The sequence below is a fragment of the Panicum virgatum genome, chromosome 7K (assembly GCF_016808335.1).
Source record: "Panicum virgatum strain AP13 chromosome 7K, P.virgatum_v5, whole genome shotgun sequence".
Lineage (NCBI taxonomy): Eukaryota > Viridiplantae > Streptophyta > Magnoliopsida > Poales > Poaceae > Panicum > Panicum virgatum.
In genome coordinates, this window is record NC_053142.1 from 37,995,598 (window position 1) to 38,010,218 (window position 14,621).

At 50.7% G+C, this 14,621-nt stretch overlaps 2 protein-coding genes and 1 non-coding gene across 5 annotated transcripts; all 3 read right to left on the reverse strand.

The window, feature by feature from the left end:
- Nucleotides 1–7,224: 7,224 nt before the first annotated feature.
- Nucleotides 7,225–8,172, reverse strand: LOC120642555. Its single transcript, XM_039919135.1, has one exon. It carries the CDS (start codon nucleotides 8,037–8,039, stop codon nucleotides 7,458–7,460), a length of 582 nt encoding a protein of 193 aa, XP_039775069.1. The 5' UTR covers nucleotides 8,040–8,172; the 3' UTR covers nucleotides 7,225–7,457.
- A 3,121-nt stretch (nucleotides 8,173–11,293) lies between these two features.
- Nucleotides 11,294–11,367, reverse strand: TRNAV-CAC. The gene has a single exon. It is a non-coding gene; the product is annotated as a tRNA-Val (tRNA).
- Nucleotides 11,368–11,987: 620 nt separating this feature from the next.
- LOC120642529 (protein FAM133-like) lies at nucleotides 11,988–14,478 on the reverse strand. Of its 3 annotated transcripts, none has more exons than XM_039919100.1 (5): nucleotides 14,236–14,478; nucleotides 13,888–13,989; nucleotides 12,993–13,143; nucleotides 12,805–12,851; nucleotides 11,988–12,598 (listed from the first exon to the last, which is right to left on the reverse strand). In XM_039919100.1, the coding sequence occupies exons 1-5, from the start codon at nucleotides 14,329–14,331 to the stop codon at nucleotides 12,581–12,583; spliced, it is 414 nt and encodes a 137-aa protein (XP_039775034.1). In that variant the 5' UTR covers nucleotides 14,332–14,478; the 3' UTR covers nucleotides 11,988–12,580. The 3 variants fall into 3 exon arrangements, with proteins under 3 accessions (XP_039775034.1, XP_039775033.1, XP_039775032.1); XM_039919099.1 differs by having other exon boundaries at nucleotides 11,988–12,603; nucleotides 14,236–14,472; XM_039919098.1 differs by lacking the exon at nucleotides 12,805–12,851 and having other exon boundaries at nucleotides 14,236–14,476.
- Between the last annotated feature and the right edge of the window lie 143 nt (nucleotides 14,479–14,621).

Here is a 14,621-nt window from a genome sequence, read left to right on the forward strand (position 1 = left end):
AGCTGGCGTTCTCGACTTCTCGGTGTCCGGTGGTACGTAGGTACGCGCGCGGCAGCCCACTCCGCCGGTGAGCTCACCCTGCCTGCCCCGGCGGCCGTCACCGTGTCACGCTCACGCCTGCGGACAAACCAACCAAAGATAAAGCCCGGTGGGTGCGGGGATTCTACGGGCGGGCGAGTGGAGCCGCGCTGGGCGGCCTAGCAAGTGGCCGCCGCCGCTAGCGAATTCGCTAAGATCACTCTCAGCGGTGAATGTCGTTACATAGTTATTAAGACTAGTTATTAACACTAGTTATTAACACTGTGAACTAGGTAACCGAGCTGGAAGAGTGAGTGTCATGGTGATGATATTTTTCTCACATCCTATGACCCCTCTCTCTTCTCTCATGTCAACAAAATTAACCCTAATAATATTCTCATGATACTCCACTGAAATTGACTTAACTACTACTAATACAACCTGCGGCCTGCAGAGCTCGCTCATTCGTTCGCTCTTGATGTTCTCACGAGTTCGCCAGAGCGATCAGATCAACCCGTTCCATTGCAGCCGCCTCAGATCCATCACGGCACGCTTGGGAGTTGGACGACTCGTCCCGGACGAATTGGCTGCTTTTGCCCATGCTCATGATAGCTCTTCGTTCTTTCTTCACTTAAGCCATTCCCAAAAAAAAATTTATACAGTACCCGTCACATCAAATATTCGGACACATGAATGGAGTATTAAATGCAATTAAAAAAATCAACTAATGACATAGTTTAACTAATTAGCACGAGATAATTTTTTAAGCTTAATTAGTCTATAATTGAACATTAATTACTAAATAACAACAAAAGTGCTACAGTGTCAAAACCCAAAAAAATTCACGAACGAAACAGGGCCTTATTACCTGGTGATTCTCTTGCACCATTCCATGGGAGCCTAGGCCGGTGCTCAGGGTCGCCGGGCTCTGAGTCCGCCCCTACCCGTGTCTCGCAGTCGAGTAGGATGGAAACTAGAAGAAACAGAAAAACAAATATCTGAATCCGTTTCCATAAGTACTCGATGCGTTTTCATCTTTGCCGTCGAAAATTAGCGTAGAGCTAGCATCGCAGAGATTCTTGGATCAGCCGTGTGATGACCGTTTTTATTTCGTCGTGCCTACTGGGTCGCAGGCCCGAGTCCAGATCGACGACGCACGGCGCCGCCGCGCCGTCTTCATCATACGTAGGCACACGCCGCTGACACTTGTTGGCCCCCCGTTACAATGCACTTCTTTTTTCTACTCGGAGGAGAACTTCGTGCGCCATAGCCTGACGGCCTGACCCTTTTTACCTCTAGAAAGCTGAGCCCAAAGATGACTTTCTGTTTTAGCACTTGTGAGGCTTTTGGTCTCGGGCAACCGGACTCTACGCGCCGGCCTGGCACGATAGGTGGCTACTGGTTAGGCACCTACTACAAAGTACAAAGCGTCGCGCTGAGCAATAGGGCACAGTTGTTAATCCTGACCGGCAAGTGGGATTCACCGTCACGCTCCGGCATTACAATGTTAGGTGGTCGCTAGTAGCGGTAGCGCGGCACGCCGGCACCACTGGCCGCCGGGGGTGGACGGAGATGGCATAGTTTAGTGCCAGCGCCGACCATGCGTTCGGCGACCTCGGCATAGAAAATGCGCCGTCGTGGAGCAGGCAGCTCGACGATGCCTCAAAATGCCGAAAGCACTTGCCTAACCGGGGCAGAAGGGCTTTCTTCTCCTGTCAGCTCAACTCGGGAGTCGGGAACACGTACCGTGTCCCAATCCCTATCTCCCGTCCGGTACCCGAAACTGGAGCCCTCTGGATGCCCGGTAACCCCCGCCTTGTCCGTGACCGCTCCATCGGTTGCCTGTGATTGTCTTGGTGGCCGCACACGGACGGGCTCCGCGACGTGTGCGTGCGATCGCTCCGCTAGCTCCGAATCCGATCATCAGGTCCGGAAAAATGAGACGCCTGATGGCGACGCGGGTTCGGTGCTCCCAAACATGACGGTCGCGGTCTCGGATGCCGGCCATGACACGCCGAATCCGAGCCCGCGGCTGGCCTGGCCCGAGCAATCCCGGGGGCTCCAAAGCTGCTGCCCGCGAGGCTAGTGGCGAGACCACTTGGCATCATGCTGCGCACGTAGCCTGCCGCGCAACACGGAGGCTCGTCAAAGCCGGCATCACCATCGCCATCGCGTTTCCTCGAGGGAACGCGTCCGGGCCGGGGTCGGAATCAGCGGACTTCCTCGAGGGAACGCGTCCGGGCAAGAAATTACCCTCCTTTTGCGGTCGCCGATGGATGGTTGCTCCGCCTCCGTCAAAGAGGAAACTTCCGGGGCTTGGAGCGAAGCTTGCCTCTGGTCTGGTCAGACAGTCAGTGTCCAGAGAGAGTTATCCAAGCCAGCAGCCAAGTAAGGTTAGGTCAGTGTCGAAGTCTTTTAGCCTCGGCCGCAGGGCAGCCGCAGCCACACGCCCACACCACACGTAACGGGAGGGTTGGGTTTCGTCACCACCTGTGTCAAAGATGTTAGCCGTGATTGCTCAGTGGTTTGGCCATTTTATTGTTGAGGCTGATGTCTGTTGTCTCTTCTGCAAAAGGGGATTGCTGACTCGAGAGCTGTCTTTCCTGAAACCAACTTTGAGGAAAGAAGGTACGAGCAATCTACGGCTGTGAATGGGGTGATGGGGTTCGCTTAAGAAGCCTAGACAAATAGTGTCATGGGGAAACCGCTGTCACGGTCTTTACTTTGTCGTACCTGTGAGGTTGTGACAGGAAATCAAAAGAGTGAATGTCGTGGGATTTCTAGGGTACCCACGGCCGGGTGGCGGAACGCACCCGCCTATTCCCAGAGAGGGTGTGCTCGGGGAGGTACTAGGCGATTGAGCTAATCTAGCTCTGAGATAAGCACACAAGAACACTCGATCTAGAGTGGTTCGGGCCGCCGGAGCGTAATACTCTACGTCCACTGGGAGAAGTTTTGATCTCTGTTGTGTATGAGTCTATCCTCTGCCGGACCTTGGCTCTTCCCCCCAGCTTGAGTTTCCTTCTAGCGGGCGCCCCCTTTTATAGACCAAGGGGGCGGATACATAAGACGTTGGGGCCCCGACAAGTGGGCCCAACGTGACTGCGCAGCATACTACGCAGAGTATTTAGATGGGTACAGTGGTTACGAATCTTCCCCCGATACGCTCCCACGCCCTGCTATCGCTACAGTGGTCTTCTCTTGTCCCGTCACCAAGGTGTCCGTTGGGGGAGCGTAGCTTGCGGCGTAGCCTGTGGAGGCTATTATGTAGACGTCATAATGGGTGAAGCCGAGCCGTCGTGTCCATCTGTTATGGCAGACTGGCAGGCGCGGCGTGGGCGGCGCCAGCAGCTCCACTATCTTGGTAATACGCGATCAATAGTGTCCCCTGGTCAAGGTATCGCCTCGGCTTCTGCTATATTAATGCGGACGTTCCCCTGCTGTAATGAATGCAGTGGTGGGTGAGGCTTAGTATGGAGACCAAGCGGCCTTGCACATGTGTCCGTGCCTGTAGACACGTGTCGGCTCCGGACCACCCCGAGCATGGCGTCGACTTCTTTCCTTAGCGAGGAGTCTGGTTACCATACTAGGGTCCGGGACCCATGAGGGGTCCGGGACTTCCGCGGGGCTCCGGACCCTTCGGGAGGTCCGGACCCTCGGCTGTTCGGGCTGCCCGCCTCTTCCGGGACACGCGTCGTTCCCGGATCTTTCCCAGTCGTGAGGCAGGTCCGGAACCGTTGCCGAGAGATCAGGACTCCGGACCACAGGGGTCCGGCTGTTTGGTCGTAGTCATGGATAACTATAAGGCCCTGCCTAGATACAGCAAGAAGGGGTACCCCAGTCCTGGGGTACCGACAGTGGCCCCCGGGCCCACCTCGGGAGAGGTACGAACCCGCGGGTGGGGCCACTATCGTGATGTGTTTCTACGCAACTTGATTACGCTGGTGTGCTCATACAAAGAGCGGGTGCTCCGGACCCCTGAGGCCGGTACACCGGTTGCCAGGTTCAGGCTCTAGAGTGCTCTCCACAGGGCGACGAAGGTGTAGGCTTAGGGTGTGGAACCAAGCTAAGCGGCTACACAGACCTCGGATCGCGCAGGGAGCACGCACCACCTCCCGGACCTGTTTCTAGGCGACCGTGGCGAGCGGTCTCCGCCGGAGCGGGCCACCGGAGTGGACTTGAGGCGACCGCGGCGAGCGGTCTCCGCCGGAGCGGGCCACCGGAGTGGACTTGAGGCGACCGCGGCGAGCGGTCTCCGCCGGAGCGGGCCACCGGAGTGGACTTGAGGCGACCGCGGCGAGCGGTCTCCGCCGGAGCGGGCCACCGGGGTGGACTTGAGTCGACCGTGGCGAGCGGTCTCCGCCGGAGCGGGCCACCGGAGTGGACTTGAGGCGTTGCTGATGATCTGATGAAATATACCACCGGATCTGAGTAGTAAGGTGCGAGAAACCAAGCCTTATGCTAGAAGTGAGCTCGGGACCTTTAAAGACAGCAATTCTCGGATACTAAAGTACTTGTAACAGGGTAGTGAAGTACGTAAACTTAGGGTACATTACCAGGCTAAGCTACGCGGAGCTTCTCTACCCCAGGATACGGGTACTACTTCTCCGGACCAGGTCCTTAGGGGTCCGAGCTGCCTTCCAGCCTGAAGGGGTGTCCCCACCTGGCCACAAGCCAGCAACTTATCTTGAATTGTTAGCAATAATAGGAAGATTCCGTTTCAGTGGAAAGGATAGCTAAACCAAGGCGAATAAATGTAATCGATGGTGGAAAGGAAATCTCCTTTATTATTGTGGTTGTCACGGTATACATCAGAGGTCGGGATTACGAGGTTGGACCTCTACCGCTCCGGACCGTAGCTTGCCTATTTGTGCAATAGGGCCAGAGGTCGGGTTTACAAGGTCGGACCTTGACCGCTCTGGACTCACACATAGGCGCCACGCTATTACAAAGGAGGAATTCTCTTTCCCTTAGGAGCAACCTACGGCTGCATGCTATACAGCGTGTTCTTCTCCGGTTGGAAGTGGCACGGCCACCCCTAAATTCTTCATAGTCGTCGGAGGCGAAGGCGTTCTAGATGTGCCTGAACTGCATCATCCAGCATCACCTCGGGAGCCCGGGGGGCCACTCCTTGCCTAAGAGCTGTCACATGCTTAGGTAGCATGAGACAAATTCTTTGGCTTTGAATGGGAGTGGCCCCCCTGCCGCCGCCGTCGTCTGCCGATGGAAGCCAGACGCCCTTGCGCAGCAGAAGGACCGGTGCGAAGCACGGAGAGGTGCGGTCGTTCGCCGGCTTGTCCTTGGTGCTAGCGCCAGGGACCCCCGCGCCTGGTGGCGGGCCTTGTCTGCAGCAGCACCGAGCTACGCTGAGGTGGATCTCCGGTGCTGGCGACGGCAGGACGACACGGCCAACTTCCTCCGGGATGGCCGTCGGCTCCAGGCTCCATGTTGAGAGAAAGCCTTGAACCGACGTCATGCCGCCGAAGAGGAAGCATGTCCGTTGCTTGAGAGAAAACCTTGAGCCGACACTGGGATGGCGCGGGGCGGCACGCAACAGGCGTTGCCCCCGCGCACCACCGTGCCGGCTCTGAGGCGTCGCAGTGGCGACGCACAGCAGGCGCCGCTGCCGTGCACCGTCGCACCGAGGGCGCTGGTGCCACAGCGTAGTAATATGCGGCGTAGGTGCCACCATGCCTCTCTTCATCTTCTCGTTCGTCGTTGCAGAGGATGAACACGGCCCCAGGAGCCTGAAGATCCAGCCAGCGCCTGATCCTCCCCACGGACGGCGCCAAATGTCGTGGGATTTCTAGGGTACCCACAGTCGGGTGGCGGAACGCACCCGCCTATTCCCAGAGAGGGTGTGCTCGGGGAAGTACTAGGCGATTGGGCTGATCTAGCTCTGAGATAAGCACACAAGAACACTCGATCTAGAGTGGTTCGGGCCGCCGGAGCGTAATACCCTACGTCCACTGGGAGAAGTTTTGATCTCTGTTGTGTATGAGTCTATCCTCTGCCGGACCTTGGCTCTTCCCCCCAGCTTGAGTTTCCTTCTAGCGGGCGCCCCCTTTTATAGACCAAGGGGGCGGATACATAAGACGTTGGGGCCCCGACAAGTGGGCCCAACGTGACTGCGCAGCATACTACGCAGAGTATTTAGATGGGTACAGTGGTTACGAATCTTCCCCCGATACGCTCCCACGCCCTGCTATCGCTACAGTGGTCTTTTCTTGTCCCGTCACCAAGGTGTCCGTTGGGGGAGCGTAGCTTGCGGCGTAGCCTGTGGAGGCTATTATGTAGACGTCATAATGGGTGAAACCGAGCCGTCGTGTCCATCTGTTATGGCAGACTGGCAGGCACGGCGTGGGCGGCGCCAGCAGCTCCACTATCTTGGTAATACGCGATCAATAGTGTCCCCTGGTCAAGGTATCGCCTCGGCTTCTGCTATATTAATGCGGACGTTCCCCTGCTGTAATGAATGCAGTGGTGGGTGAGGCTTAGTATGGAGACCAAGCGGCCTTGCACATGTGTCCGTGCCTGTAGACACGTGTCGGCTCCGGACCACCCCGAGGCATGGCGTCGACTTCTTCCCTTAGCGAGGAGTCCGGTTACCATACTGGGGTCCGGGACCCCATGAGGGGTCCGGGACTTCCGTGGGGCTCCGGACCCTTCGGGAGGTCCGGACCCCCGGCTGTTCGGGCTGCCCGCCTCTTCCGGGACACGCGTCGTTCCCGGATCTTTCCCAGTCGTGAGGCAGGTCCGGAACCGTTGCCGAGAGATCAGGACTCCGGACCACAGGGGTCTGGCTGTTTGGTCGTAGTCATGGATGTTTTTGGTCGTAGTCCGGACCACAGGACAAGGCCCTGCCTAGAACCCCGACAGTGAAATTTCACCTTGGGTGTTCTCCCAGACTCATCTGATGGTGGGTGCCTGCTGCTTTGTCTGTTTCAGGTACATGAAAAGAATTCCGGATGAGCACTGTTGTTTTAGATCAAAACTTGACGATTTGAGATTTAAGCGACAGATTTTAGTGAGATGCAACAACACATTCTGGGTCGTCGCATTCCAGAGTTCAGAGATAGTCAGTCCAAATGTGCTACTGAAGAAACTCAGCTCTCGTCAGGACATTCAGGCTTCATGTTTTGGTTCAGAACTCGTCAGAAATTCAGAGTCAATCACTGCTTTGGAGGAAGAGAGAGAGAGATGACAAGGAGTTGATTTGACTGCAATTTCACGTTCATAATATGTAGTAGAATTACACCATGACAATATGAGCACGCCACATAAAACCAATCAATAAACGAATAACAATGTCTCATCCCCATCCCCACGGCACATAGTAGTTCTATCAGTAGAACAACACTCGACACTGTTCCAAGAACTCACGGTTCTGAGTTCATCTTCTTGCGACCGCGAAGCGAAGGCGGCGGATCCACGACGCTTCAGACCTGGAAGGGCCATGGCCAGGTGCCGGCGCCGTCCTCGCCGCCGACCTTGGCGCTGCGGCGCAGCGGGTTGCCGCCGCACTCCCTGTCGACGTAGGCATAGTACCTGAGCACGAAGGCGAGCGCGAGCGCGACCCACTCGAGGCAGAAGATGGCGACGCCGAGGCCGCCGACCATGCGGAGGATGACGGCGCCGTCCTCCTCACGGACGTACGACTTGAGCCCGTCGGAGAGGAAGTCGGCGGTGCGGGAGAAGGCGAGCACGGCGGCGGCGCCCTGCAGGATGGAGACGACGACGGTGGCGGACATGTGGGCGGTGTAGCAGCGGCCCCGGGGCGGGTCGGGGGCCGCGATGACGGCGCAGCCGGCGACGGCGGCCGCCACGGTGAGCGCGTGGAGGAGGATGAGGAGGAAGCCGTCGACGGAGGGGACGAGGCGGAGCGAGAGCGTGAGGAAGCCGCACCCGGAGGCGCACCCCAGGATGAGGTAGTTGGAGACGAGGAACGCGCGGCGCGCGCGGCGGTGCTGCGGGGAGGCGGTGTCCCTCGCCGGGGGCGCGATCACCGACAGGCCGCCCATGGCTGTGGGTGTGTGTGCCCCTCTGGCCCGCGGGGATGGCGACCGGGGAGGGCGAAGGAGCGAGGTGCGAAGAGGAAGGGGAGTGCAGGAGCGGAGGGCAGTGGAGTGAGAGTGAGGTGAGGAGGAGGGCAATGGCGCAGAGGTTTAAATGGGGGGTGGGGGATTGGGATCCGACCGTTTGAGGAGGAGACGGGGACGGGCGCAAGGCAGCGCGCGCAACGGCTAGTCGGGAAAGGGAGGGAGCGCGGCCGGGCCGTTGGAGGCGCGCGGCCGGGCTGGCTTTTACCGCGGCGTGGACTGGACTGGAGCGCGCCGGGCCCGCGTGTCGGTAGCGGCGCCTCGCAGCGGGGCATCTTCTTCCCGTTGCCTGCCTGCGCTGCGACCCCGGCACTCGGCAGCTTCTCGGGGTGGGCCCTCCGGAAAAGAAGCAGCTTCTCGTAGGTATTTTGAATTAAATTTCTAAGAGTCGGATTTTAATTTTATATAATTTTAAATTAAATAATTTAAAACTTTATTGGCTGTAAATCACCCTGCTAATAGTTTAGAAACCAAACCAAAACCACACCAAACTATTTCATTATTAATATATTTTAGAAACCAAATCAAACTTTTTATCCATTTGTTATTCCACCAAAACCAACCCAAACTATTTGCTCTCTTCCTCCAAAGCAAACCAAATCAATAGTTTCAACCCAAACAAACCGGTTTCAAACTACTACGTCAAATTCTCTCCAACTAGTTTAGTGGCTCCGCTTTTGACGTAGGGTCTACATATAGTTCAGGCTACATTGTTTTGCACAAAGTGGCTACTAGTCATACTGAGTAATCTCCAAAAAAAATTCAGTCAATTTCGATAAAATTTTATAGTGTGAACGTGAGATTTTATATCTAGGGTCCGGCTCTTGACGTGAGTCCCACATGTAGTTCTAGCCATAATGTTTTATACAGAGTATCTGCCAGTTATACCGAGTCATCTTCAACAAGTTTTAGACAATTTTGATAAAATTTTATAATATAAATGCGATGTTTTATTTCTAGAATCTGGTTCTTTGTGTGAGAACCATGTAAGGGAGCGAACCATACCAATCCAAACCGTTTGGACCCTGAAACCAATCCAGACCAAACTATACGTGCGTAGAACTCATTTGCCCCCATCCAATCAGAACACAGAGGCAAAACCAAACCACTCGACCCGGTTAAGATCCAAACCATTAGGAGCTTGAGCTGTAAAGATGCCACTAACGCCATAGCTTATTACCACCTCTAGCTTCTCGTGAGACGAACGTGACTAATAAAGGTTTAAAAAAGGAAAAAGTGTAAATTACTCCTCTCAACTATAGCCAAAGTCCGGATAACTCTCTAAACTATCGTTTGGTTTATTTACCCCTCAAACTATGTCATTTGATTCAAATTACTCCTAATACAATTTGAGCTAAAATATTGAAAGTAAGGATCCGTTTTAGTAGCTTTCAGCAAAATAACCCAGAGCCAAAGAGCTGTGCATGTCTAGGTATTGGGCTAAGTATACCCATAGACGGGTAAGCCTTGTGAGTATTAGAATACTCAGGTTTGGTTGTAACCCTTCTGAGCAGGCTGTATTCCGGAAGACTTCGAGGAAATCAGTGCGTCCTGGAGTGGTCAGCCTCTTCCTCCAGGTTGGACGTTCGAGTGGGTTCCGCCTTCTCCGTGATTGCAGGCAGGTGAGCCTCACATCAGTGGGCAAGATGTGAAGCTCGTTTTGTCATCGACGTTATCTACCGTTCGGTATTTTGAAGCTTGTTTCAAATGTTTGTATTTTCCGCTGCGTTTGAACTCTGTATTCGAAATGTAACTCTGACTTGTAAAACTTATTGTAAATTAATTTGGACTTTGGTTTAACTCTTGCTGTAAGTTAAGTTTAAAAACTTTTGTTGCTTGTAATCACCTGTGCTTTCTTTTCTGTCTCTTCTTTTTCTTGCGTGTAGCTTGTGACAAGTGAATTTTCGTTGTCTTTTTCCTTACTTGTAGCGCCCGATGGAAAGTGTTTTAGCGCAATTTATTTTTCTTCCTATTTTTTCTCTATTCTTTTTCTTCACTATTTTTCTATGTATTTTCTTCCGGACTTTAATTTTCCTTTCTTTTTTCCTTCATTAGAGAGTGAGTTAGCGTAGTTTCTTTCTTACTAATTTCTCTCTATTCTTCTTATTTACTTCTGAATTCTAGATCTTTCTTTACATTTTTGTTTTCTTTCTTGAATCTTAGGTAGATATCTTTAATTTATCTTTTTTTCAACAACATTCATCTTTCTCGTATTTAATTAGGTGAGTTTCTATATTGGAACATTTTGTTTGCATTGAATAGTGATTCATGCTCCGTGTATATATTTATTTGATATACTATCTGTTTTGCATATGTACATATGTATATAATAATATTTTTTGCACCATAGTTAATTTTTCTTTCAGTAGAATTATTTGTATGCATGTTAATAATTTGTTCGTAATGTTTAATTATTTGTTCTCTTTGTAGACAAAATTGTTCAGTGATGTTGATCCATTTGTTCGTGTTATTTATTTTCACTATTTAGCATATCAATTAAATATTCGTGATGTTTAATGTTTTGTTCGTTGTATATTATTATTTGTTTGTTATCTTTAAATTTTTTTCATAAAAATATTTATTTATTCGTATTGTTAAAATATTTGTTTCCAGTAGCCTAAACTAATTATTTATCATCAAAAAGTATTTTTAAAATACATCATGCAAATCTAGGCGAGTGTGGTCTTATTTCGAAGATCTTTTCATAAAAAAAATGGTGCAATTGAAATTTAGTCTGGATGTTTGGTTTAAGAGTTATAGTTTTTTTAGTTCGCATTGCATGCATGCGTGGATGACGTGAGCTGTGAGCATTGCTTGTCTACTCGTATCCATGCAAAGATTCTCAACATGCCCGCAAATAGTCTATTCGGAGGAATCGGCTAACACGCTGCAGTCCAATTAATCTCCACGCTCCGTCCAGAAGCCGGAAAATAATCCGCTTCAGGCGATGGCTGCCGCAAGCATCACCTGAAGCGATGTACAATCGCGCCCGCAGAGCTGGGTCAGCTGGGGACTGGGGTAGACGTGGGGCTTGGGCCTGGTTTTGGAGCATCGTCTTTGTGGACCACAACAGGCAGGCACCAGAGGATCGAGCCCCCGGAAGTGATAAATGCTAGCAGTCGCGAGGCCCAGAAAATATCACGGCGCAGCAGCAAAACGAAACAAAAATTAGCCAATGTCTGAGCCCAGGTTCGAACTGGGGGCCTTTAGTGTGTGAGACTAACGTGATAACCAACTACACCACCCAGACAATGCTGCTGGAGGCGTTACAGATGAAGTATGTATATGCTGGTTACTCTATCACAGGAGGCATAGTAAAGTAATATTTTTGTTATGAAACTTTGACATAATATAGGTCATGTTACGATGAGACTACTAACAGATGTACTTAATAGAATACCAAATGGGGAAAACTGTATGATTGTCCCCACCTTTGTATTGTAGTTTTGTGATTTGTCCTCATTCCGATTTTGCACGTCCAAGTACGGGCAACGAAATACAGTATAATTTTACATGCCATTTTATAAGGTCACAATTCATTGAATTAATAATTGAAGTACTTAATCAGATGTATAAGTTTTCTACTCTTGAGAAAGATAAAATATGTAGTCTTGTTTTTCCTTATGGGTATGTAAAATAGGTTGGTGGAGCAATCTCTAGCAACGGCTCTTTTTACAGCAGTAGCATTTAGAGCTCGTATATCAGAAGATTGGCCTGTGGCTTACTATTCAAGGTCCAGAAAAGCTGTTTGCAAGCACCTCCTTCTGCGAGACACTGAGAGCGTAACTTGTTACAGATGGGCACGTGCTTCCTCGCTAAGGAAGCCAGCCAATACCAGAAACATAGAAAGGAAGAAAGGACTTTGAAGTCTGAAGTAAAAAACATAGCAGTTCGAATTACCAATGTTTCAAATACTGGCATCAAATCCTAGGTACAACAGTTTAGAACAATTCACTTGCACGCTGCGTAAAAGTCACATGATGCCGTACAATTTAAACGAGCCCTTTCTGTTCATAGCACTCTCTTCACTCTTGAGAACATCATGGTAACCAGAACTATGGAACAATCGAAAGTTTCTGAATTCAATGATACATCCACATCCACTGATATATGATTCAAATTGAAAGGAGATTCCAGGAATAATCTAATCCAGTTGAGGCGCCTCTTGGGTACAGTACCCATGCCTTTACTTCCCAAAGAATTTTGAGAGGCGAACTGGGCCTTCTCCCTCACTATCACTGTCGCCATGCTTGGACCTTGACCGCCGCTTCTTTTCTTTCTTTGTCCTCTTCGAGCTTGACCGTGATCTGGACTTCCTTGAACCTCTGTCCTCATCGTCGTCGCTGCTTGATGATTCTGATGACACATCCTTCTTTGTTCTCTTTGATCTTGAACGTGATCTGGACTTCCTTGAACCTCTGTCCTCATCATCACTGGCTGATGATTCTGATGATGAGCTGGAACTAAACTCCGAAGAACTTCTGTGCTGTTATAAACGTAAATGTGAGCATATCAAACAAATTTAAAACATCGCAGCTGTACTCATGAGACTCCTTTTAGTGGTATGATCTTTTTTTTTTGTTCGGCCAACTCTTCTAGGGAAGTATTACGCCAAATTTATGTGTGTATATTTGGTGAAATCCTAACAATGATATCCTTAAGCGAGCAGATCAGAAGTTGAGTCTACCTTTCTCCTCTTTTTACTTCTTTTCTTTGCATCCTTATCCTTTCTATCTGTTTTCAGAATTCTTTGTCAGAACTCAGAAGTTCCATATTAAATATGAAATAAATTCAAGAAACGGGGGAACAATGGAATGATTAAGAGTCTAATGCACAAGACTGAAGGAAACATCATCTGGCATGTTGCCCATTTACCTTTCTTGGAAGAAGATGATTTTGAGTCTGACCTAGAGTGATTTCTTCCATGTGCTAGCTTCTGAGCTCTTTCTGCATCCAGTTGAGCTCTGTACTCTCTCATCATTTTATCTTTGTCAGCCTCCAGCTCACCCCTTTTCAGTTCATCTTCCTAAAAGGGACCAAGAATATCATGAATAACTACATTAGTACTGATAAAAACCCTTTGATGATCACAGTACAATCTTGAAGTAACTACACATGCTTTGTCAACATGAACAGTCGCCATATATTTAGTGGCACCGAATGCAGAAAAGCTGACGATTGTTGAAAAGGCTTAGATCGGTCTTTTTGGAATAAGGTTTGTCTACGTGAACACAACAGCCAAGAATTACAATAAATTGAAAATTTGCATTATCCAAGCCAAATTCACACATCAATCAAGGAAAATGGCCTGCTAGAGTATTATAGTAGAATACTGTTGATTCAAGCAAATGATGCGTGAAAGTAGCATTTACTTTGTATGACAATGTCTAACAATTAAGAGCCGGTAGTCTGCAAGCTACAAGAGAGGTGACCATAGAGTGAATGGCATAGGTAGCGAACATGTACTGACAGCTAGTGCACACTTCAGGTTGTAATTCTCCAACCATACTAATTGTGCTTTCCTATATTATTAGTATATTACATGAACTAGAAAGGCAATATGCGTTTCCAAGCTTACATGAGCAAACTAGGATCACCAACGCAAGGCAACGATGATTCAGCACTGTGGGAGCATGTGGAAACACTTACTATTGGAGTACAGGAACGCAAGTCATGCAAGCAAGAGACGCTTAGACGCACTTAAGCTAATGCAAAGGAATATTTCAAAAGAAGGTAATGCAAAGGACGTGATGTGGATGTGCCACCGTACCTTCTGCTTCTTCTTGAACTCCTCCCAGGTGACGGTGTGCGTCTTGTTGAGGCTGGCCAGGCGCGCCGCATGCCACTCTGGAGAATGAAATGAACCGTCCGTCTGCGACGGCCCTCGTTAGCCAAAGTTCTCTCATTTTTTTTCTTTGGAGAGGGGTGGGTGGGTTGGTGGAGGGTTAGCAAAAATTCCTCTCAACAGATACTCTATCAAATAATAATAGCATATACTATGTCTAATACCGCCGCGGAAATCATCAGATCAGGACGGGTCGCGGCTCTGGAGCTCGGAAGGGCCCCATCAGAGATCTGCTAGGGGGGAGGGGGGAAACGGGGGAGGAAGGGGACCGACCATGCCGTCTTCGGGGGCGTCCGCGGCGCCGGGCGCGCCGGAGGAGGAGCCCAGCCGCGACCGCTGCATCGCCTTGTACGCCTGGTTCTTCCCCATCTCGTCTCCCTCGCCGCCGAGCCCGGCGAGCCCAGATTGGAACCCGGAGGGGTGGGGCCGCGGCGGGGAGTGGAGATCCCCTTCTCTCTGCGTCTCTGGTCTGGTGGCACGCGCCTCTGCCGTGAGTTATGACTCTGGATGATGGCGATAAGGCGACCGAGGAGAGACGCACAGGGAGAGAGGAAGGAGAATCTTTTTTTCTGGGCGGTGGTTTAATCTGAGCTGTTGGTTCTTTGATCCGACGGTCCGCGGTGGTGTAGTGTATGCTATCGCACGATTGCTGACACTTA

Excerpts from the sequence above, each read along its gene's own strand:
- LOC120642529 (XM_039919098.1), bottom strand. The coding sequence starts at position 14,331 with ATGGGGAAGAACCAGGCGTACAAGGCGATGCAGCGGTCGCGGCTGGGC. Across the intron at positions 13,144-13,887 it reads AGTTCAAGAAGAAGCAGAAG|GAAGATGAACTGAAAAGGGG; the intron begins GTACGGTGGCAC and ends GGTCCCTTTTAG. Across the intron at positions 12,599-12,992 it reads ATCATCTTCTTCCAAGAAAG|AAGTTCTTCGGAGTTTAGTT; the intron begins GTAAATGGGCAA and ends ATAACAGCACAG.
- LOC120642555 (XM_039919135.1), bottom strand. The coding sequence starts at position 8,039 with ATGGGCGGCCTGTCGGTGATCGCGCCCCCGGCGAGGGACACCGCCTCC.